This window comes from Bos indicus, chromosome 4 (assembly GCF_029378745.1).
Source record: "Bos indicus isolate NIAB-ARS_2022 breed Sahiwal x Tharparkar chromosome 4, NIAB-ARS_B.indTharparkar_mat_pri_1.0, whole genome shotgun sequence".
In the NCBI taxonomy this organism is placed as follows: Eukaryota; Metazoa; Chordata; class Mammalia; order Artiodactyla; family Bovidae; genus Bos; species Bos indicus.
The window spans coordinates 100,174,648-100,198,103 of NC_091763.1; the positions used below are offsets into that span (position 1 = coordinate 100,174,648).

The 23,456-nt window shown below is 40.5% G+C and overlaps 1 protein-coding gene across 1 annotated transcript in view; it reads right to left on the reverse strand.

Moving 5' to 3' along the window:
* MTPN (myotrophin) overlaps positions 1 to 13,771 on the reverse strand; it is a 68,181-nt gene extending 54,410 nt beyond the window's left edge. Inside the window, exon 1 of the mRNA XM_019959148.2 lies at positions 13,417 to 13,771. Within this exon, the coding sequence (XP_019814707.1) occupies positions 13,417 to 13,488 (72 nt within the window). The 5' untranslated portion in view covers positions 13,489 to 13,771. The remainder of the gene's footprint in view (positions 1 to 13,416) is intronic.
* Positions 13,772 to 23,456: the final 9,685 nt, after the last annotated feature.

Here is a 23,456-nt window from a genome sequence, read left to right on the forward strand (position 1 = left end):
CAAGAATACACAGAACTGTACAAAAACGATCTTCATGACCCAGATAATCATGATGGTGTGCTCACTCACCTAGAGACAGACATCCTAGAACGTTAAGTCAAGTGGGCCTTAGAAAGCATCACTATGAACAAAGCTAGTGGATGTGATGGAATTCCACTGGAGCTATTTTAAATTCTAAAAGATGATGCTGTGAAAGTGCTGCACTCAATATGCCAGCAAATTTGGAAAACTCAGCAGTGACCACAGGACTGGAAAAGGTCAGTTTTCATTCCAATCCCAAAGAAAGGCAATGCCAAAGAATGCTCAAACTACTGCACAATTACACTCATCTCACAACGCTAGTAAAGCAATGCTCCAAGTTCTCCAAGCCAGGCTTCAGCAATACGTGAACTTGCAGATGTTCAAGCTGGGTTTAGAAAAGGCAGAGGAACCAGAGATCAAATTGCCAACATCCACTAGATCATCGAAAAAGCAAGCGAGTTCCAGAAAAACATCTATTTCTGCTTTATTGACTATGCCAAAGCCTTTGACTATGTGGATCACAATAAACTGTGGAAAATTCTGAAAGAGATGGGAATACCAGACCACCTGACTTGCCTCTTGAGAAACCTGTATGCAGGTCAGGATGCAACAGTTAGAACTGGACATGGAACAACAGATTGGTTCCAAATAGGGAAAGGAGTATGTCAAGGCTGTATAATGTCACCCTGCTTATTTAACTTATATGAAGAGTACATCATGAGAAACGCTGCGCTAGATGAAGCACAAGCTGGAATCAAGATTGCCGGGAGAAATATCAATAACCTCAGATATGTAGATGACACCACCCTTATGGCAGAAAGTGAAGAGGAACTAAAGAGCCTCTTGATAAAAATAAAAGAGGAGAGTGAAAAAGCTGGCTTAAAACTCAACATTCAGAAAACTAAGATCATGGCATCTGGTCCGATCACTTCATGGGAAATAGATGGGGAACAGTGGAAACAGTGTCAGACTTTATTTTGGGGGGCTCCAAAACCACTGCAGATGGTGACTGCAGTCATGAAATTAAAAGACACTTGTTCCTTGGAAGAAGTTATGACCAACCTAGACAGCATATTAAAAACCAGAGATATTACTTTGCCAACAAAGGTTGGTGTAGTCAAGGGTATGGTTTTTCCAGTAGTCATGTATGGATGTGAGAGTTGGATCATAAAGAAAGCTGAGCACCGAAGAATTGATGCTTTTGAACTGTGGTGCTGGAGAAGACTCTTGAGAGTCCCTTGGACTGCAAGGAGATCCAATCAGTGCATCATAAAGGAAATCAGTCCTGAAGAGTCACGGGAAGGACTGATGCTGAAGCTGAAACTCCAACGCTTTGGCCACCTGATGCAAAGAACTGACTCATTTGAAAAGACTCTGATGCTGGGAAAGACTGAAGGTGGGAGGAGAAGGAGACGAAAGAGGATGAGATGGTTGGATGGCGTCACCGAGTCAATGGACATGAGTTTGAGTAAACTCCAGGAGTTGGTGATGGACAGGGAGGCCTGGTGTGCTGAAGTCCATGGGGTCGAAAACAGTCGGATACGACTGAGCGACTGAACTGAACACGGAAACACATTTAAGACTTATTTACATATTTGAGTGTTTTTCTTGGTAATATTTTCAAATGCTGTTACTAAAAGCTTTCATCACATATGTAATCTTATTTTTTAACTGAAATGTAAATGACCTACATACAACACTACATTAGTTCCAGGTGCACAACATAGTGATATCACACTTCTAAACATTTCAAAATGATCTCCATGGTAAGTATAGTTACCATCTGTCACCATAGAAAGTTATTACCATATTAACTATATTCACTACACCGTACATTTCATTCCTGTGACACATTTATTTTGTAACTGGAAGATTATAACTCTTCATCTCCTATTTCACTCAACTCTCCCACTCTCCTCCCATCTGGCCACCACCTATTTGTTCTCTTATCTATGCATCTGTTTTGTTATGTTCTGTTCACTTATTTTGCTTTTTAGATTCCACATATAAGTGAAACTATACAGTATTTGTCTTTCTCTGACTTACTTCACTTAATATGATAATCTCTAGGTCAATCCATGTTGCTGCAAATGATATTATTTCATTCTCTTTTTATGGCTGAGTAATATTCCATCATATATACACATGGCACATGCTTCATTCATCTACTGATGGATGCTTAGGCTGCTTCCGTATCTTGTCTATTGTAAATAATGCTGTAACAAAATTAAGAATTTGAAAATACTTAACTGAAATTCTAAAATGATTGTCATAAGAGGTTATAAGTGGAAGTTAGTTTTATACCTGCTATCATTACTATTGTTTTTCACAACTATTATAGTAATAAGGAAAAGGTGAACAGAGTAGTTTGAAACTGAGCTTTAAGTGAGGAAATGAAGAAATATTATTTATACTACGAACATATGTTTTAAAGAGGAATATGGTAAAAAAAAAAAAAGCTTTGGAAAAAATGAAGGAAGGGTCAACTGTTGGAGATACTTCAACTCAAATTTAACTAAACTACAGGTGGGTAAGAGATAATGTGATAAATACTGGAAATACAAAGATAAGGTCTAACTTCAAAAACTATATAGCACAACAGGGCAGACAGGCAGGTAAAAATTAATATGGGGTTCTTAACTGCAAGCAACAGAAACTAATTTACAGTGATGAACAGAAACGTACAGATATTAAAAGCAGCTCTCAGAATTGCTGAGACATTTGAAGAACCACACTCAGTAAATGGGCAGGAATCAAGTGAGGAAGCTTAAAGGCAAGAAATCAAAATCAAAATTTGTGACATGAACCACCTGGGTAGAGAAAAGATGCCACAACAGACATTACTTCTCCTTTTGGAAACTGGATGCTTTATTGCAGACACTTCATCTTTTCCTGTGCCTGAGTATCGGCTCCAGATAAAAGCACCCAATTAGCCATGTTTGGGTTATGGCCCATTTCCTAAACTTTGGGCAAAAGAAAGCAATTTATTTGTCCTTTTCTGCTTGTGCAGTGGGAGCTGGGCCTTGCATTTGACCAAGATTCATACTATATATAAATAGCAGAAAAGAAAGTGAAGTCGCTCAGTTGTGTCTGACTCTGTGACCCCGTGGACTGTGGTCTACACCAGGCTCCTCCGTCCATGGGATTCCAGGCAAGAATACTGGAGTGGGTTGCCGTTTCTTTCTCCAGGAGATCTTCCCGACTCAGGGACTGAACCCAGGTCTCCCACATTGCAGGCAGACTGCTTTACCCTCTGAGCCACTAGGGAAGCCATATATATAGCACGGAACTCTTCAAAAACAGGAAGGGGCTCAAAGGCTTCGAGGTCCACCCCCAAGAAAACAAATGCCTGTCTACAAACACTGTAAATTAAATCGAGACTTGCAGAAATATTTTGAGGAGTCTCTGTGTTCTCAGTTTGAAAAGCATTAGTCAAATACTTAAATAATAACAAGTGATACACTCCTATACCTGGCACCTGTGCTTTTTTAACCATTCATTAAGACAAAACTCTTGGAACATTCAAAACTTAAGAGATATATTCCACAGAAAGAGTTTCTTAAGCCACACACAGTTTTTCAAACTCAAATCCAATGACTTGTTAGTCAAGCCAAAAGCCTGTAAGTCTTAAGTTTAAGCAACTCTACACTAAAACATAATACAACAAGAAAGCTCTATATTATCAGCATACTACACTGGCTTAAAAGAGAGATTAGTAACACAGGAAATGTTATGCAAAACAAAAACTTCAAAAATAAGCAGAAATTTACCAAGCAAATAGAGTGGAACAAAAAAAGAGTACGACAGTGGTAATAGCTATATAAAGCACTTCATTAGAAAACAGTGCAATGCAGTGAAAAGGCACCTGTTCAAGTCAGAAAAAGTGAACTGAAGTCCTAATCCTAATTAGCAGTATAATCTGAGTCAAATCCTTTCATATCTAATTTTTCCTCATTTACAAAATGAGGAAGGTAGACTAGATGATCTTTAAGTAGTTTTACTTCTAAACAAATGTTGGGTTGTTATTAATAACAATGGTTAACATTTATTGGCACTCACTATATTCCAGGGAAAATAGTATACAGTTTACATTATATTAAGTAGGTATCATTATCCCCATTTTCTCCAATTCAGGAAATTCAAACTCTAAGCAGTTAACTAACTCATTGAAAGTGATCAGGTTAATAAGCTAGCCAGAACTGGAGGATTTAATTCCAAAGTCAATACACTCAATCATGTTAAACCAATAACAATATTCCAAATTCCCTCAGGACAAGGACTTTGCTATTACAGCATTTATTATACAATGGGAAAAACATTATCTATCTTTTTCTGATATCTAAATTTTTCAGATGGCTAATAATTTAGACCCAAGTATCAAAATACTCATTATTTTATATGGTCAAACAGAAATCTTTCCAAAATATACCACACTTGTCTCTGACTTTTAAATAAGAGATAAAAGTAGATCAAATCTTTTAAACTTTTCCTGAAGCTCAAGGTTATATTTACATACAGTAGTTATTGTACAGGTCTGGGGAACTTGAAGGTAATATGACTCTGTCTCTTCATTCTCTCAGGTCAGCTTACATTTTTGTTTCTTCTCTCGTTGATTTCATTGACCACAGGTCCTCTACACCCGTATTAGTGTTTTGCAGACTAAAAAAATAAGTCAGTTGCATAAAAACTACTTTCACTCACATTTCTCATTACAAGGTGGCCTGGATATAGTACCATAAAGTAATTCTTAATTATCAATTCAGCTGTGATTTGATTACCTAAACAGAACTCTGCTGTTCCAAATACTTTGATACAGAATACTGCCATACTGTATCATACCTTCCCACTCTGAGATATTTCATAAAGAATTAAAATCTAAAGCAGCATGTCTTCAGATCACATGCTGCAAGCATTCCAGGAAAAAGAAAATGCAATGTTTATGAAGACATATGGGTTAAAGGTAAGGTTGGTTCCCAAAATGCTCAGTTTCCTTAAAATGACAGAAAAAAAGGAAGAATTCTTAAAGAAACTCTATTGCAGAAATTCTAAAGGGAATATAAGAAAGAAAGTGGCTCTATCCCATACTAAAACATATTATGAAGCTACCATTAAAATTGCTTAGTATGGATTGAAAAAGAGCAAGAAACATATTGGAATTTTCTTTAGGACAAAGAAAATAGTTCAGATCAGCAGGCAAAGAGGAATTACAATAAATGTGGAAACTGTCTAAAAAAATACACTAACTATATTACTATTTCATACCTTCCCACAAAATAATTAACAAAATGATCAAATGCCTAAAACAGAAAAAAAAAAAAAAGAAAACCAGAAGTTCTGGAAAAAAAAAAAAAAGACCAACTTTACTCATAATCTGATAGAGAAGAAACAGTCTCTTCAAATAGTACACAAAATCCAAGTCACAAAAGGGGAAAAAGTGACAAATTCAATCACATAAAAAGTAAAGACTGCTGTAAAACAACAGCATCAGTCCTGGGTGTTCACTGGAAGGACTGATGCTGCAGCTGAAACTCCAGTACTTTGGCCACTTCATGCAAAGAGTTGACTCATTGGAAAAGACCCTGATGCTAGAAGGGATTGAGGGGAGGAGGAGAAGGGGATGAGATGGCTGGATGGCATCACTGACTCGATGGACATGAGTCTGAGTGAACTCTGGGAGTTGGTGATGGACAGGGAGGCCTGGTGTGCTGTGATTGATGGGGTCGCAAAGAGTCGGACATGACTGAGCGACTGAACTGAACTGAAAACAAAAGAAGATAAAGCCAAGAGACAAACCGGGAAAAAGACTTGCAAAATGTATGATAAAAAATTAATTTATAAAGGGCTCATACAAATCAATTTAAAAAACCAGACCAATTACCTACTAGAAAAATGAAAGGTAAAAACAAGAAATCTGAGGAAATGAATACAAATGCTAAAAGTTCTGATGTTTCATTTCCTCATTAAAGAAATGCAAATCACCTATTCAGAGAGCAAAAAACGCAACGTCATTAGGGATGGTCTTGTGCTGCTGACTTGTGTCTAAGTTGATAAAACTCATCAGGAGGGTCATAGAGCTATGGCCTCAGAAACTGTCAAGGTGTGTATACACATACAAACATATCTATACATATATAAAGGTAATCACAATAATGTGAGCCAGAAAAAAGATGTTTATTATGGAGCATTAGTTAAATTATGGTATATACATAAAATGGAATAATACGCACCATTTAAAAAGGAGGGATGAATAAATGTAATGTGGAACCTAAGATAAATTATTAAGGAATTAAAAAAAAGGAAAGTGCAGAAGTGTACATAATTTTTTAAAGTGGGGAAATGGATGAGTAAGTGGGTTTTCCAATGTTTTTCTGGAATTACTTATGTGACCGTATTAAGAATGGCTAACTCTGTTCAGAGGTACTGGCACAGAGAGCCACAGGTGCTGTATTTTCTAGTCTGTGCTGCTGCCAAGTCACTTCAGTCGTGTCCGACTGTGTGTGACCCCATAGACGGCAGCCCACCAGGCTCCCCCGTCCCTGGGATTCTCCAGGCAAGAACACTGGAGTGGGTTGCCATTTCCTTCTCCAATGCATGAAAGTGAAAAGTGAAAGGGAAGTCGCTCAGTCGTGTCCGACTCCTAGCGACCCCATGGACTGCAGCCTACCAGGCTCCTCCGTCCATGGGATTTTCTAGGCAAAAGTACGGGAATGGGGTGCCATTGCCTTCTCCTTTCTAGTCTGTACCTGAGTTAATTTCACTTGTTAAAGGTAACAGTAATTATCTAGAGAGCAGAATTACAGACCAAATTTTGTCTTTTTTTATACTTTTCTGTCTTAAAAAAACCTAATAAAATCTGTATTTTAAATAACAAAACACTAGTAGGGATAATGGGCAAGGGGTACTTTGTCGAATTTTATTAACAGGAAGGCCTGGTGTGCTGCAGTCCATGGGGTCGCAAAGAGTCAGACATGACTGAGCAACTGAACTGATGATTCTATCAATACAGCTTTATCCCTTAAATAATAAGTATGTTACTTTAAAATTTAAATCAGCTTTATTACACTTTTACTTGTTTGCCCTAGTTTTTTATGTTTAGAATCTCAAAGCAAAACATGACAAATAGCTGATGTACATATGAGTAAACACTCCTCCTGCAATGTAAAAAAGATCTTCTCATTTTAAGTTCAAAGTAAGAAACAGAGAAAAGTATCTAAACTATTCTGTATCTACTGAGGGCACCTTTTTACACAAGCTGACCTACTGGCTTTCTGACTGGGTCACAAGCCCTGTTGCAGAAAGGGCCTAAACACAGTGACAAATTTTTATAAGAAAGAAACTGGTAATGTAAAAAAGAAACAAAAAAGAGGAAATTATGTAGAACTGATATATGCAAGATAGTTTGAATCAGGACCTCTTTTCAATTGCCTATTTTATTAGGAAAGTGAAAAGTGATCCCAATAAGTCATGCAATTTCTTAAGATTAGAGCTGATACTTTTCCTCAGGTTCAAGAGATCCTTTTCTTTCACAAGATGAACAATTGTTGCTTTTCAACCTATCAGAATGTCAAAGGCAGGTGTAACTAGAAAGGGGCTGGAGTGGGAAAGAAAACCACAGAGAAAGAGAAGTTAGAGAGAGACCTGATGTCTAGTGTTTCACAGCAAGTGAAACAGAAGCACACGTAAACAAGAGTACATATATCAGACCTGCTGGAGATTCTAAGGTAACTACTTATCCATACAACTCACAAGCGTTCACCTGAGAGCTGGAGTCTCAAAACTAAACACAAAGCTCACCTCTAAGTAGTCTCAATGGATAATTACCATCTTGCTGTGATTATTTTTAATACTTATACTCAATAATATAGCATCCCTGAGGTATCTACCAGTATTGAAAAATTAAAGTCAATGTTATGCTTAAGTAATAAGCGCTCTGACGTCAGAGAGACTGACTTAAAATCTCAGCTTTGTTACTCAAGAACTCTAGGACTTTGGGCAAGTTGTTTAACCTTTGGCTTTGTTTCTTCATCTCTAAAATCTCTAATATTAGGTTAACAAATTAACTATGTTCATGGGTTGATGTGATAAATAAAAGCAGTTACACTTCTACGTGGCTTCACAGTATTCAAATAAAGTTTTAAGAACATACTTTTTGAAAAAAGTGCCATTTGTTTAAACCATTCTGAATAGAAATCGCAATGCCTCAGTTAACTTTTGTTTCTTCTTAAAGCAAACAGACACAACTTAACTTTTCTATAGGATAATTATTAATACAAATGATAAGATTATGTATGACTATGAGGGCTTCACAGGTGACACAGCAGTAAAGAATCCGCCTGCCAATGCGGGAAATCCAAGAGACGCAGGTTAGATCCCTGGTCAGGAAAATCCCCTGGAGCAGGAAATGGCAACCTACTCCAGTATTCTTGCCTGGAAAATTCCATGGATAGAGGAGCCTGGCGGGCTACAGTCCATGGGGTCGCAAAGTCGGACACAACTGAACATGCGCACGTGCATGCACACACATTTCCACAAGCCATCAATCAGTTTCTTTAGGAACACTTTGAGAAAGATAGCACCTGACAAGACTTAAAGTTTACAGAGAAGTCTCCATGCTAATTATTTCCAAATGTAACAATTTTAAAAGTAAACAGTTAAAATTTAAAAAAACTATAGCCATTTTACTATATCCTTGCTGCTGCTGCTAAGTCGTTTCAGTCATGTCCGACTCTGTGCGACCCCATAGACAGCAGCCCACCAGGCTCCGCCATCCCTGGGATTCTCCAGGCAAGAACACTGGAGTGGGTTGCCATTTCCTCCTCCAATGCATGAAAGTGAAAAGTGAAAGTGAAGTCGCTCAGTCGTGTCCGACTCTAGCGACCCCATGGACTGCAGCCTACCAGGCTCCTCCGTCCATGGGATTTTCCAGGCAAGAGTACTGGAGTGGGGTGCCATCGCCTTATTCACAATCAAGTAACTTGTGCTTGCCTCTTCCCACTCCAGTGTTCTTGCCTGGAGAATCCCAGGGACGGCGGAGCCTGGTGGGCTGCCGTCTATGGGGTCGCACAGAGTCGGACACTACTGAAGCGACTTAGCAGCAGCAGCAGTGCTTGCCTCTTGCAAGCCCGTTTCTCATCTTCTTAAGGTGCTCACGCTAAGTAAGTTACTGTGAGCTAAGAAGCCAGATAACCATTTCATGGCAGACCGATCCGGTGAAAAATATATGGGCTGTAGAGACAGCTCTGTGTTTAAATCCCAGGTATGCTACTTATTTTGTGATCTTGTTAAATTACTTAACTTCTCTTTAGCTTCAATTTCCTCATCTTTAAATGGGAATGCAATTACCTATACTGAAATGCTTTGGTAAAAGGCAAATAAAAATTGAGGTAAAACTCTTACAGAGTACTTTCCAGTACCTGCCAAAATAAGTCATCCTGTCAATGATAATTATTATTACATAACTAATGCAGGATGTTAAAACTACAGTGAACTTAAGAATATAAAGGATTTATTTGGAACATATGCTTTTAATGTGTGAGATTCCTTGGCACCATACTGGAGATACAAAGATGAAAAAGGATATATGTATCTATCCTCCAGAGGCTCACAGCCTTTAATTAAAGACAGACACACAAACAAAATCATAGCAATTTGGTAAGTGAAACAGTAGAAGCAGCAGCACCCCATGTGAAGTCAAAATGCCTTTCTGGAGGAGGTGATAGTTAAGCTAAGAGGATAAACAGCTCACCAGGTAGGACTTAGGGACTGCGGTGAACTGACTTGGTCAAGAAGGATGAAAGATCACAGGTGAAGAAAATACACAAGTAAGAAAGAGCTTGGTGAGGTCTGGAACAGAGCACATGTAGAGAAGAGAGTTTAAAAAGGCCAGCATAGGCCAGATCTTCATGATCTGGGATGCCAAACCAAGGAGGAGTTGGCCCTTTTAAAAATAAATAATGGGGAATCACAAAAGTATAAGGGTAATGAAGGAGGTTGGCTGAAAAAGACGCTCAGATTCCTATTACACAGAGATTCCTCCAGCTGAGATGTTCCAGCTGACCAGGGACGAGAGAGAAACTACAGTCAAGGAAAATACAGTCCAGGTGGTTAAGCAGCAATTAATTTAAAGTAGTGATGTTAAGAGAAAGGAACTAAGAAATAAGGTAGTCTTGATACCACTCAAAAAGTTGGGGAAATTCCCCAATTTCTAGTTTGGGCAAATGGGTGGGTCATGAAGTCATTAGAAGGTGGACAAGAAAAATAGAAACATTCAGGATTTATCTGAATGCAGTTATTTACTATGTCTGGAGCTCAAATGAAAGCCGAATTAACTCCAATGGGAGAAATTAACATAAAGGCAGAAATGGAAGGCAAAAATAAGGCATTCAGATGAATCACACAGACTGAAGACGGTGACTACTACCACCATTGCTGATGAATATCCTACTTTGTGTCTTTCGCTTGTTTTCCAATTGAACAAATTGTCATATGTGAGATGTTACTTTTAATCTACATGCTACCTTATCAGTATGAATGCTTTTTCCAGAGGTCAGCTGAACATTAATGTTTAAGTTTTCTGAGCATCACTATCATGCCAAGATTAGCAAAGTGTTGGGGGCCTGAATGGTGCCCAATAAAAATGGAAGAATTAATATAGTCTTTATATTTAGTTTCTTATAGTCAAGAAACCAAACTGCTTCAGATACTGTTTTAATGATGAATCAGATAAGCATGTAACATGGAATAATCTGTTTTTCTTTATATGTTGCTTTTTTCATTTAGGAACATACAATTTTCAATGGTTTTGGAACTTTGAATTTATTTTTCAGAATTCAAGAATTCCCCCCAAGCCAACAATTTATGCCTATCCATACTCCAGACTTCTGTACAGAAGTCAGTAGAAAAGTACAATTATTGCTTTTTAAAACATTAATTTTAAGGAAAAATACTAAACTGCTTCACCTACAGGTCCATTCTTATATGTTAACAATGTGAGAGATCTTCACAGGTGTACTCAGGAGACTATTTTAAAGATTCTCACCCCTTAGAAGGAAAACTACATAACAAGACATGTTTCTTTATGTACTTTCTTTGTACACAACAAAAACTTAGAAAATAATAATGACTGCCCACCAGATGAAAAAGGTGAATCTATGAATAAGCAGGGAAGATGGAGGCTGGGCAGAAGAAACCATGTTAGGAGGACTTGAAATATAAAAAGGCACAATAGGAGAGCTCAGTCAGTGAAAAATGGAGGGCTAGTTTTTGGCTGTTTTGTTTTTTATCATTTTTCATTAACAAAGCAAAAGGTATTTTAAGAGACTCAACAGTCTCTTAGTTTTTACTCGATAAAAACTAAGAAAAGAAAAAGCTCCATGATCTGTTCAAAGAATTACTTTTTTTGCATAAATCAGTTCTTAATACTTTCTTTTGATGTCTATTTCCCTCTTATGCACATCTTTTTTGTTAATGAGTGTAGGCAGTATGGTAGTATTAGGGAAAAATCAAAATTAAACAGAATAGAATGACCTAATTTAAAAACCAAAAACAAATCAATCCATTGTTACTAGCACTTATTTTTACACAAATGTTTTTGTGAGACTGAAAACTGTGCATAATCTGCCTGGACGTGGACCTTGGAAATGTCCTGCTAGAGATCTTGGTATCATAAACTTTCACAATTACAGTTTAGATTGTGAGACTGTGGAGCAGTGAAGGAGTCTAAGTCTGGGAGTCAGCAGTTTAGTTCTGCCTTCCTTTTGTTATCTCTGTAACTAGATTTCCCCCCCCCCCCATATGCACCCTGTATCTCAGTAATCTTATCTGTAAAATGGGACCAATAGAAAGATTTACTTCACAAGATGCACAAGGATAATGTAACAGGAAGACACTATGTAAAGCATGTTATTTTTGTAGCTGCAAGCTCAGTCCTTAACTTTTCAAATCTCAAGAACATAAAATAAACTAGGTGCCACCATTAGCAGAAAAACAAAAGCCCACTCACTTCCAGAGTACTGCATGCAGTGTCTCACCACTGGAATCATACCATGAAAAGTTCCCAGTAACTTCTTTCCTTTAACCTTACATTGAAAGATCCAAAAAAGACTGGTTTCAGACTCCCACTAGCTGAAGGCAGTTAACAGTATCCTAAAAATACATCTCAAAGGACTAAGAAGATAATCTGCATGCGGAATGTCTAGATTGCAATGGTATTAAATAGAGTAAAAACTAACAGTAGCTTGCCCTGCACAATCCTGTAAGTTTTAAGAAACTCTGCTTTTGCTTACTTGCTTCTAACACTCCACTGTGAAACAGAAACACAGCATCATATACCAGTGGTCACAGCCTTTGAAGAACTAGAAGCTGGATCAGATTCTCAAGCTTTTAGACGTTGAGCAAGATGCCCTCCATGATCATGTCACAAAGTTATACATTTTAGAAACAACATGTGCTCCATATTTATGTAATAAAGTCCTATTTTGTTTTGGAAGATTTTTTAGATCATCACCATATTACAATCACATATAAGTTCTCTCATAATTATACAAGGCGTCATTTCAGGGTCCAAAGGCAGGCCATTGGAATTTTAAGTTTACCACTCCATCACAACGTGGATTCACACTTGGGTTTAGGTTTGAGATTAGCTTTCTTCATCATGATTTTCCCCCTAAATGTACTGTGACTAAACTACATTACTTTTTATTACACATGTAAGCACTTCTGATGGAATCTAGGAGAAAGATGGAATCACTGAAGTTAACCCGCTGGTTTGAAAACTCAAGTATCTTAAACACTCCCAGATGCTAACTGACAACTTGACCACTGGAAGCAAATTAAGTTATTCTTTGCAGCGGGGGAGAGGAAAGAGGCCACACCCAAAGTTAAGAGTTCACAGTGAAGTGACACCAAGTTTCAGAATTTTAACTACTGCTATTTTCGGTACTCTTTTTTTTTTCCACGGTCAAGGAATACTTTAAAAATTCATAACATGCCCAAAGTTAAATAGAAAACGTTACTCTGATTCTAATCACTTGTTACTTCGTTCAGTAGTGGGCAGGTCCAAGATGGAGAATTACCTCATCCAAAGAAAGACTGGAAGTAATGCTGGCGTCGAACAGGGCCAAACTCAAGTCCTCAGTGCTCATAAGCGACTCTAGAAGAGCTGGTCACCCACTCTCCCCTCCCCCGAGAAGCCAGGAAGGCAAGACCCTGTGTCACCACGGCAGCTATCTGACCCAGAACGCGACCGTTTTCTGTGGACCCAGTTTTCGGCTTTAGACGCTCCCAGCCTCCCACTCTCTCCGTGCCACCTCCACCCAGGAGGTCGCCCCCGCTTCCTCAGCCTCCTCTCCATCCCACCTCCGTGCTCTCGCCGACTCCACTCATTCCTCCACGTACCTTGGCCACATAGTCTTTCACCTCATCTAGGTCTCCGTTTTTCAGGGCCCACATGAATTCCTTGTCGCACATCACTGCAGCGGGGCGGGCCAGCTGGCCGGACAGCAAGACGAGGCGGCGGTGGCAGCGGCAAGCGGATACCGCCGGGCGAGAGGGACACAGGGCCGCGCGGTAGCCGCACAGAAGAGAAGGCGGGGTAGGCGGCCAGGCGGGCGAGGCAGTTGGCCGCGGCGACCGTTAGGGCGGGAGAAAGAAAAGTGTTGTTTTTTTTTTTTTGCGGCCACCGGGCCCAGCAGAGCAGGTTCCGCCTGGCCGAGGAGAAGCAGCAGCGCTTGCACTTCCGGTTCACTCCCGGCTAGGACCGTCCCCCAACTTCCTCTTCCTCTTCCCCGCGGCGGAACGCCCTGCTCGGGACCCCGCCCCGAAGGCGCGCGGCGGAGCGCTCCGCGTGCGCAGACGCAGTGACTGAGCCGCCGGGCGAACGCGAGTCGGGGAGTAGTGGGCGTGTCTAGGAGACCAGACGACTGGGTCTGGAGGTCAAGAAGGGCCATAGCGCTAGTGGAGGAACTGCGCAGCATGAATGGGAAAAACTTAAAGAAACAACTTATAATGTCGGAGCGCACCCTGCTCACTTTCTAAGTGTTCAATAGAAATTGAATTCCTTCCCTTTTCTTTTCCCTCCTTCCCTCCTTCCTTCCCTTCCTTGATCTTTCCTTTCCTTCCTCCACTATCGAGCATCCTTGGGCTCCTACTACATGTCAGGCTCTGCTGGGCACAGAGAATATACTTTAAAAAAAAAAGCTTCAGTTCAGTTGCTCAGTCGCGTCGGACTCTTTGCGACTCCATGGACTGCAGCACGCCAGGCCTCCCTGTCCATCACCAACTCCCGGAGCTTATTCAAACTCAAAATGTCCATTGAGTCGGTGATGCCATCCAGCCATCTCATCCTCTGTCGTCCCCTTCTCCTCCTGCCTTCAATCTTTTCCAGCATCAGTGTTTTTTTTAAATGAGTCAGTTCTTCACATCAGGTAGCCAAAGTATTGGAGTTTAAGCTTCAGCATTAGTCCTTGCAATGAATATTGAGGACTGATTTCCTTTAGGATGGACTGGTTGGATCTCCTTGCAGTCCAAGGGACTCTCAAGAGTCTTCTCCAACACCGCAGTTCAAAAGCATCGATTCTTACGCACTCAGCTTTCTTTATAGTCCAACTCTCACATCCATACATGACCACTGGAAAAACCATAGAATTGACTAGATGGACTTTGGTGGCAAATTAATGTCTCTGCTTTTTAATAATATGCTGTCTAGGTTGCTCATAACTTTTCTTCCAAGGAGATTAAAAAAAAAAAAAGAGTGGCATAAAACAATTCCTGCCCTCAAGGAACTCTTCCATACTTAAGACAACGATGTGAAAGCTGTGTGTCTGTCAATACTACACATAATGTTCTGTGGAGGGAAAACTGACTCATCTCTCTGACTGGCAAATGCTGTCCAGAGACTTAAGACTTTAGTTTGATGCCACAGAGCAGAGCAAACTTAACTGACCGGTACAATGTGTATTTTTAAAAAATTTTGTTTTAAGAATTTTTGTTCTTTTGCTTTGAGGCTTCAGGACCATTCTAGCAAAACCAGTTCCACTTTTCCTAGAGACTGACTGTAATAACCTGGGGCACAGCCACTAGGTGAATTGTGCTTAAACCCTAATGATCCAGGTGTGCAAATATCAACACAGAGAGAGGCAATAAAAACTCTTATTGGAACAATTATATGCATATATATATAGTCTATTATTTATGACCCATTGTCACCCTGCTTATTTAACTTACATGCAGAGTACATCATGAGAAACGCTGGGCTGGATGAAGCACAAGCTGGAATCAAGGTTGCCGGGAGAAATATCAATAACCTCAGATATGCAGATGACACCACCCTTATGGCAGAAAGTGAAGAAGAACTAAAGAGCCTCTTAAGAGTGAAAAAGTTGGCTTAAAACTCAATATTCAGAAAACTAAGATCATGGCATCCGGTCCCATCACTTCATGGGAAATAGATGGGGAAACAGTGGAAACAGTGGCTGACTTTATTTTTCTGGGCTCCAAAATCACTGCAGATGGTGATTGCAGCCATGAAATTAAAAGACGCTTACTCCTTGGAAGGAAAGTTATGACCAACCTAGACAGCATATTGAAAAGCAGAGACATTACTTTGTCAACAAAGGTCCGTCTAATCAAGGCTATGGTTTTTCCAGTGGTCATGTATGGATGTGAGAGTTGTGTTATATAGAAAGCTGAGCACCAAAGAATTGATGGTTTTGAACTGTGGTGTTGGAGAAGACTCTTGAGAGTCCCTTGGACTGCAAGGAGATCCAACCAGTCCATTCTAAAGGAGATCAGTCCTGGGTGTTCATTGGAAGGACTGATGTTGAAGCTGAAACTCCAATACTTTGGCCACCTGACGCAAAGAGCTGACTCATTGGAAAAGACCCTGATGCTGGGAAACATTGAAGGCAGGAGGAGAAGGGGATGACAGAGGATGAGATGGTTGGATGGCATCACTGACTCAATGGATATGAGTTTGGGTGAACTCCAGGAGTTGGAGATGCACAGGGAGGCCTGGCGTACTGCGGTTCATGGGGTTGCAAAGAGTCGGACATGACTGAGCGACTGAACTGAACTGAAACTGATAAATGATAAACCAAGCTACTTTTCTAGGCTTGCTGTAGAGAATAGGGGATCAGAAAACAGACTGGAACCAGAATGCTTAGTTTTAATAAAGGACCCAAACTATATTAATTTTGTGTCACCTCAGGCAAGTTTTTTAACCCATCTCGGTACAGTTTTCCATGTATGTTAAGTGTGTATGAGAACAGTGTTCAATACATGCATATATATTACCTATGATTTGTGCATGTGTGGCTAAATCGCTTCAGTTCAGTTCAGTTCAGTCACTCAGTCGTGTCTCACTCTTTGCGACCCCATGAATCGCAGCACGCCAGGCCTCCCTGTCCATCACCAACTCCCGGAGTTCACCCAGACTCACGTCCATCGAGTCAGTGATGCCATCCAGCCATCTCATCCTCTGTTGTCCCCTTCTCCTCCTGCCTGCAATCCCTCCCAGCATCAGAGTCTTTTCCAATGAGTCAACTCTTCGCATGAGGTGGCCAAAGTACTGGAGTTTCAGCTTTAGCATCATTCCTTCCAAAGAAATCCCAGGGCTGATCTCCTTCAGAATAGACTGGTTGGATCTCCTTGCAGTCCAAGGGACTCTCAAGAGTCTTCTCCAACACCACAGTTCAAAAGCATCAATTCTTGGGCGCTCAGCCTTCTTCACAGTCCAACTCTCACATCCATACATGACCACAGGAAAAACCATAGCCTTGACTAGACGAACCTTTGTTGGCAAATTAATGTCTCTGCTTTTGAATATGCTATCTATGAAATCACTTCAGTTGTGTCCAGCTCTTTGCAACCCCATGGCCTGTGGCCTGCCAGGCTCCTCTGTCCTGGGATTCTCCAGGCATGAATACTGGAGTGGGTTGCCATACCCTCCTCCAAGGGATCTTCCCAAACAAGGGATAGAACCCACCTCTCCTGAGTTGGCAGGTGGGTTCTTTACCACTCACACCCCCCAGGAAGCCCTATAATTTAGCAGTAGCAAATAGAGATAGGATTCAAACCAAAAGAAAAATAGAAAAAAATCTCCAAATATTTAATAGCTACCTTGATTGTTATTCTGTTAATTTTCCTTTCTGACAATTAGAAATACAATTTCACATACCTAACGATGATACATTTCTGGAAAGAAATCTCAAGGATGAGTTTGTTGGGTAACTCCTGAGGTTCCTATGTCTCTTCTAACTCCCACCTCTGTGATCTCTGAGTTACATCCTGCTGAAAGCTCTTGATTTATATCTCTAGTCCAGACTTCTCTTATGTGATCCATTCTGATATTTAACTTCTTACTCATTTGAATGTTTCAGACTTAATGTGTCCAAAATAAGATTTGGTCTCTTCTGTATTCTAAATTTAGTTGTCCCCTAGACCATCCCTTCTCTGTGAATGACATCACCAAGCACCTGCCACTAAAACCAAAAACATAGCAACAAATTTTCTCTCCTTGACTAAACTATAGTCAGAAGCCCCTTGACTAGCCTTCAACCTCTGTCTATAAAGACTCGAACAGGAACATAGGTCCTCTCGAGGCCACATCCTAAAATAATCCCAATCCTCTTAAAGTGCCTGGATGAGAAAATTCAAGGGTGCCAAAGCCCCTGTTTATTCCAGTCAACACCCAAGACTGGGACCTCTCTCCCCCAGCTTCTGCAGGAGGGTAGAATCCTAACTCCAGTCGTCACCACTAGCAGACACAGCTGGCCTAATTGCATCGACACTGACTGCGTCCGTGTGTGCTAAGTCATTTCAGTTGAGTCTGACTCTTTGTAATCCTAAGAACTGTAGCCCGCCAGGCTCCTCTGTCCGTGGGATTCTCCAGGCATGAATACTGGAGTGGGTTGTCATAACCTCCTAATGGCTACCCACTCCAGTATTCTTCCCTGGGAAATTCCAGACAGAGGAGCCTGGCGGGCTACAGTGCATGGGATTGAAACACTCAGACACGTTGACACTAACTAATCTTTTGTAATTTTTTACTCCCCTGACTTGACTCTCCCGCCTTTCCCTCATTCTCCCTTTAAAACATCTATTCATCTCTGTACAGATTGAAGTTTTGTTCAGTTCATGTGGGACTCTTTTTTCCTTACAGCAGTAGTTATTACCAATAAAAATCTGTTCTTACCACATTAACTAATGTCCTGCTTTGTTCATCCTTGACAATGCAAGTCGTAGACAACTCCTGCCGTTCCCAACCTTTCTTTTATTTCATCCATCAGTAAGCTCTGCAAAATATATCTTAAGTGGTTCACTTCTTGGCATCTTCCCTGCTGACTACCCCGCTACGGCCCTTACTAACCCTGTCATCTCTTGCACTGCTACAATCGCATCCCAGCTGGCATCCCCATTTTCACTCTCACTCCTTTCCAAGTAATTTACCACAGAGCCAGTTACTTTTTTAAATATAAATCAAACATGCATTTCTTAAGACCTTTCAATGACTTCCTATTGCATTTTAGAATAAATTCTATTGGTTTGCTCTGGCATTCAGGGTCCTCTGTGACTTGACCCTGATGGTTTCTCCCATCCATAACACTCCCCTCACATCCCTTTACTTTTTTGTTTCTCATAGATCTCATCTTCTGGCAGTTTCAGTAAAAATCAAGCCTATTCCAGCCTAGGGCTGTTAAGCTTGTTGCTTCCTGTCTGGAATGGTCTCTTAATTCATGCTCACTTGGAGGTCTCAATGCAAATGTTACTTCTTCAGAGATGCCTCCCAGACTATTCACTTTAAATAGGTCTCTCAATCGTGTCTAGCCTATAACCTACTTTTTTTTTTTTTTTTTAATTTAGCTCACTTATCACAAATATATTCATTGCTTTTTGGTTACCTGTTTTGGCAGGCATTCAGCAATTTTTCCTTTGTCTGGCATCCCAGGCACAAGAGAGAATTCCTCTTCCTGGCTTCCTTGTGGTTGGATAATGTCATGTAACTAATTTTGGCCTATTAGTTATAAGCAGAAGTAACATGAGTCACTTCCAGGCTTGCCAATGCAAGACCCTTCAGAGGGCCCTATTCTCTCTCCCACGGCAACCAGCAACATTCAAAACAGTGGCGGCCGTCAGCTGTGTTCCTGAGCGACTGCGATGAGCAGAATTCCCCTGCCACTCCATAATAAATAAAATAGTAATAAAACTTTCATTGTTTCAAGCCACTGAGATTGTGGTGTTTATGACTGCAGCAACACTGAGCCAATTTTGACTGACAGTGGTGGGCTATCACTAGAACACAAGTCTTCAATAGATGGCATTGATTTAGGGGCTAGGTGGTACACAACAAAGGAAGTGGTATTGGAAGCCATATGGATGGTGATTCATATTCGCAGGAAAGAAACATTGGGCAAAACAACCTCCTGTGATAGCATGGTGAGGCATGGAAGGCAGATAATGAATGTATGCTGTAAACGTGTGGCTCTGGTGGAAGAGAATGGGAAATGGAAAGCTGGTGGCATGTGTTGGTAACTATTTTTATGTGTTGCCTGGTGAGGGTGGGGTGGGGTGTTGGGGAGGTGAAGGACATGTTTTTATTTATTTTCTTTCCAGCTTTACTTTGATATAATTGACATAACACTGAATACGTGTATGATATACAGCATGATGATTTCATACGTATACATTGCAAATTATTGCCTCAACAAGAATAGTTAACACAACCGTCACTTCATAGTTACTTTTTTTCTTGTGGTGAGAATTTGGAAGATTTACTCTCTCAGCATTTGTCAGGTATACAATACAGTATTGTTAAGTGTAGTCACCATGCTGCACACTAGATTTTCCAGAACTTATTCATCCTATAACTGGCATTTGGTACTCTTTGACCACTTTCACCCATTTCCCCCACCTCACAGCCTCTGGTAACCATCTATCTACTGTTTCTGTGAGTTTGGATTTTTCAGATTCCACATTTAAATGAGACCATACAGTATTTGTCTTTCTCCGTCTGACTTATTTCACCTTGCATAATGTCCTCCATATAACTGCTTTGCTATATCCCATAAGTTGTGGTATGTTGTGTTTCCATTTTCATTGGGTTTAAGATATTTTAAATTTCCTTTTTGATTTCTTCTTTGATCCACTGGTTGTTCAGAATTGTGTTGTTTAATTTCCACATATTTTGGGGGGAACACATGTATACCGATAGCCAATTCATGTTGATGTATGGCAAAAACGACCATAGTATTGTGAAGTAATTATCCTCCAGTTAAAATAAACAAGTTAATTAAAAAAAATTTCCACATATTTGTGAATTTTCCAGCTTTCCTCCTGTTACCAGTTTCATGCCACTGTGGCTAGAAAAGATACTGGATATAATTTCTATCTTGAATTTTTTGAGACTTGTTTTGTTGCCTTACATAAGGGCTTCTTCCCCTTTACATATGGTAAAGAATCTGCCTGCAATGTGGGAGACCCAGGTTGGGAAGAGCCCCTGGAGAAGGAAATGGTGAGGCACTCCAGTATTCTTGCCTGGGAAATCCCATGGACAGAGGAGCCTGGCGGGTGACAGTCCATGGGGTCGCAAAGAGTTGGATATGACTGAGTGACGAACACTTTCATATAATCTATCCTAAAAAATTTTCCATGTACACTTGAGGAGAATGTGTATTCTGATACTGTCAGATAAAATATTCTGTATATGTTTGTTAGGTACATTCGAATGTTGGTAATTATTGATTACATAAGACATTATAGGAAAAGATGAATCAGAGAGTAATTGTTAAGTTTACAGTTATAAATGGAAGAGATTATAAAGAATCCAGAAATTTGGAAACTTGCACTGTTGGAAGATACAAATGATTCTTATCTTTAAATGAGATGAGCAACAAAGGCTAATTAGAATTCAGCCTTATGTCAAGGATCAAATCAAGGATATTACTGTCACAGATCAGATCAGATCAGATCAGTTGCTCAGTCATGTCCGACTCTTTGCGACCCCATGAATTGCAGCACACCAGGCCTCCCTGTCCATCACCAACTCCCAGAGTTCACTCAAACATCGAGTCAGTGATGCCATCCAGCCATCTCATCCTCTGTCATCCCCTTCTCCTCCTGCCCCCAATCCCTCCCAGCATCAGAGTCTTTTCCAATGAGTCAACTCTTCATATCAGGTGGCCAAAGTACTGGAGTTTCAGCTTCAGCATCATTCCTTCCAAAGAAATCCCAGGGCTGATCTTCAGAATGGACTGGTTGGATCTCCTTGCAGTCCAAGGGACTCTCAAGAGTCTTCTCCAACACCACAGTTCAAAACCATCAATTCTTCGGCGCTCAGCCTTCTTCACAGTCCAATTCTCATGACTAAAACCTCTGAGTGGATTAAAGTGGTGCCCAGTAAGTTGGATACACTGGCCCAGGTCTTCCTGTTAACAAAGCTTCATGGGCTCAAGTTACCCACAAGAGAGATATAAAAATTTGTGTCTCAGATGACTTGAGTCAAATAAAGAAGATGACTAAAATTTTTAGGGTAGTGCCAAAATATCTACCAGTGAGTACTAAAGGAAACTGTAAGTGAAACTTAAAATGACCCTTGGTCCTCACTTTTCTGTGGTCAGGAAGTAGTTTGACAAAACTGCTCAAAACCTGAGGACTTATTCTTTATGTTCAGGATCAGAAAAGGTCAGTTTTTATTGAAATGCCAAAGAATGTTCACACTACCACACAGTTGCTCTCATTTCATATGATAGCAAAGTAATACTCAAAATTCTCCATGCCAGGCTTCAATAGTACGTGAATGAGAACTTCCAGATATACAAACTGGATTTAGAAAAGGCAGAGGAACCAGAGATCAAATTGCCAAAATCACAGAAAAAGCAACATCAAAAAACATCACAGAAAAACCTAGAGAATTCCAGAAAAACATCTACTTCTGCTTCATTGACTATACTAAAGCCTTCGACTGTCTGGATCACAACAAAATATGGAAAATTCTTCAAGAGATAGGAATACCAGATCACCTTACCTGCCTCCCGAGAAACCTGGACGCAGGTCAAGAAGCAACAGTTAGACCTGGACAGGGAACAAAGGACTGGTTCCAGATTGGGAAAGGAGTACATCAAGGCTGTATATTGTCACCCTGCTTATTTAACTTAAATGCAGAGTACATCATGAGAAATGCTGGGCTGGATGAAGCACAAGCTGGAATCAAGTTTGCTGGGAGAAATATCAATAACATCAGATATGCAGATGACACCACCCTCATGGCAGAAAGTGAAGAGAAACTAAAAAGCCTCTTGATGAAAGTGAAAGAGGAGTGTGAAAAAGTTGGCTTAAAGCTCAACATTCAGAAAACTAAGATCATGGCATCTGGTCCCATCACTTCATGGCAAGTAGATGGGGAAATGAAACAAGTGACAGACTTTACTTTCTTGGGCTCCAAAATCACTGCAGATGGTGATAGCAGTGAGATGAAAAGACACTTGCTCCTTGGAGAAAAAGCTATGACAAACCTGGACAGCATATTAAAAAGCAGAGACAATAGTTTGCCAATAAAGGTCTGTATAGTCAAATCTATGGTTTTTCTGGTAGTCATGTATAGATATGAGAGTTGGACCACAAAGAAGGCTGAGCGCTAAAGAATTGATGCTTTTGAATTGTGGTGTTGGAGAAGACTCTTGAGAGTCCCTTGGACTGCAAGGAGATCAAACCAGTCAATCCTAAAGGAAATCAGTCCTGATTATTTGTTGAAAGGACCCATGCTAAAGCTGAAGCTCCATTACTTTGGTCACCTGATGCAAGCAGCTGACTCCTTAGAAAAGACCGTGATGCTGGGAAAGATTGAAGGCAGGAGGAGGAGGGGATGACAGAGAATGAGATGGCTGAATGGCATCTTGGACTCAGTGGACATGAGTTTGAGCAAGCTCCAGGAATTGGACAGGGAAGCCTGGCATCCTGCAGTCCATGGGGTTGCAAAGAGTTGACTGAACAACTGAACGACTGAACGACTGAACAACGTCTATAGGGCACAGGGGAATGAAGGAAAAGACCTTCCCTCGAAGGTAGAAGATGGAGCTAAGGATCTGGGAAAAAACAATGTAGTGGGGGAGGGGAGTGTACCATGGATCAGAACTGGGGCCTAAAAGGTAACATCCCCCACCCTAGTGGAAAGACTGGGAGGCAACACCCTTGCAGTGTCTGCCTGGTAGGATTCCACAGTTGCTGGACACTGATTGCTATCGCTCCTGTTTTTCTCCATTTCAAATGGGAGTGTTTATGGCAGTTACCCAGTTTCTCCTCTGTCATTATCTATTAGGTAAGGGGTGTGGTGCAAAATTTTCTTCATATGTCTCTAGATCCAGAGAAGATACAAATCTAGGCTTGACTACTGTCAGATCCTGGACTTTGAGCTTGATGTTGTGATAGGATGAAATTTTTTGTTT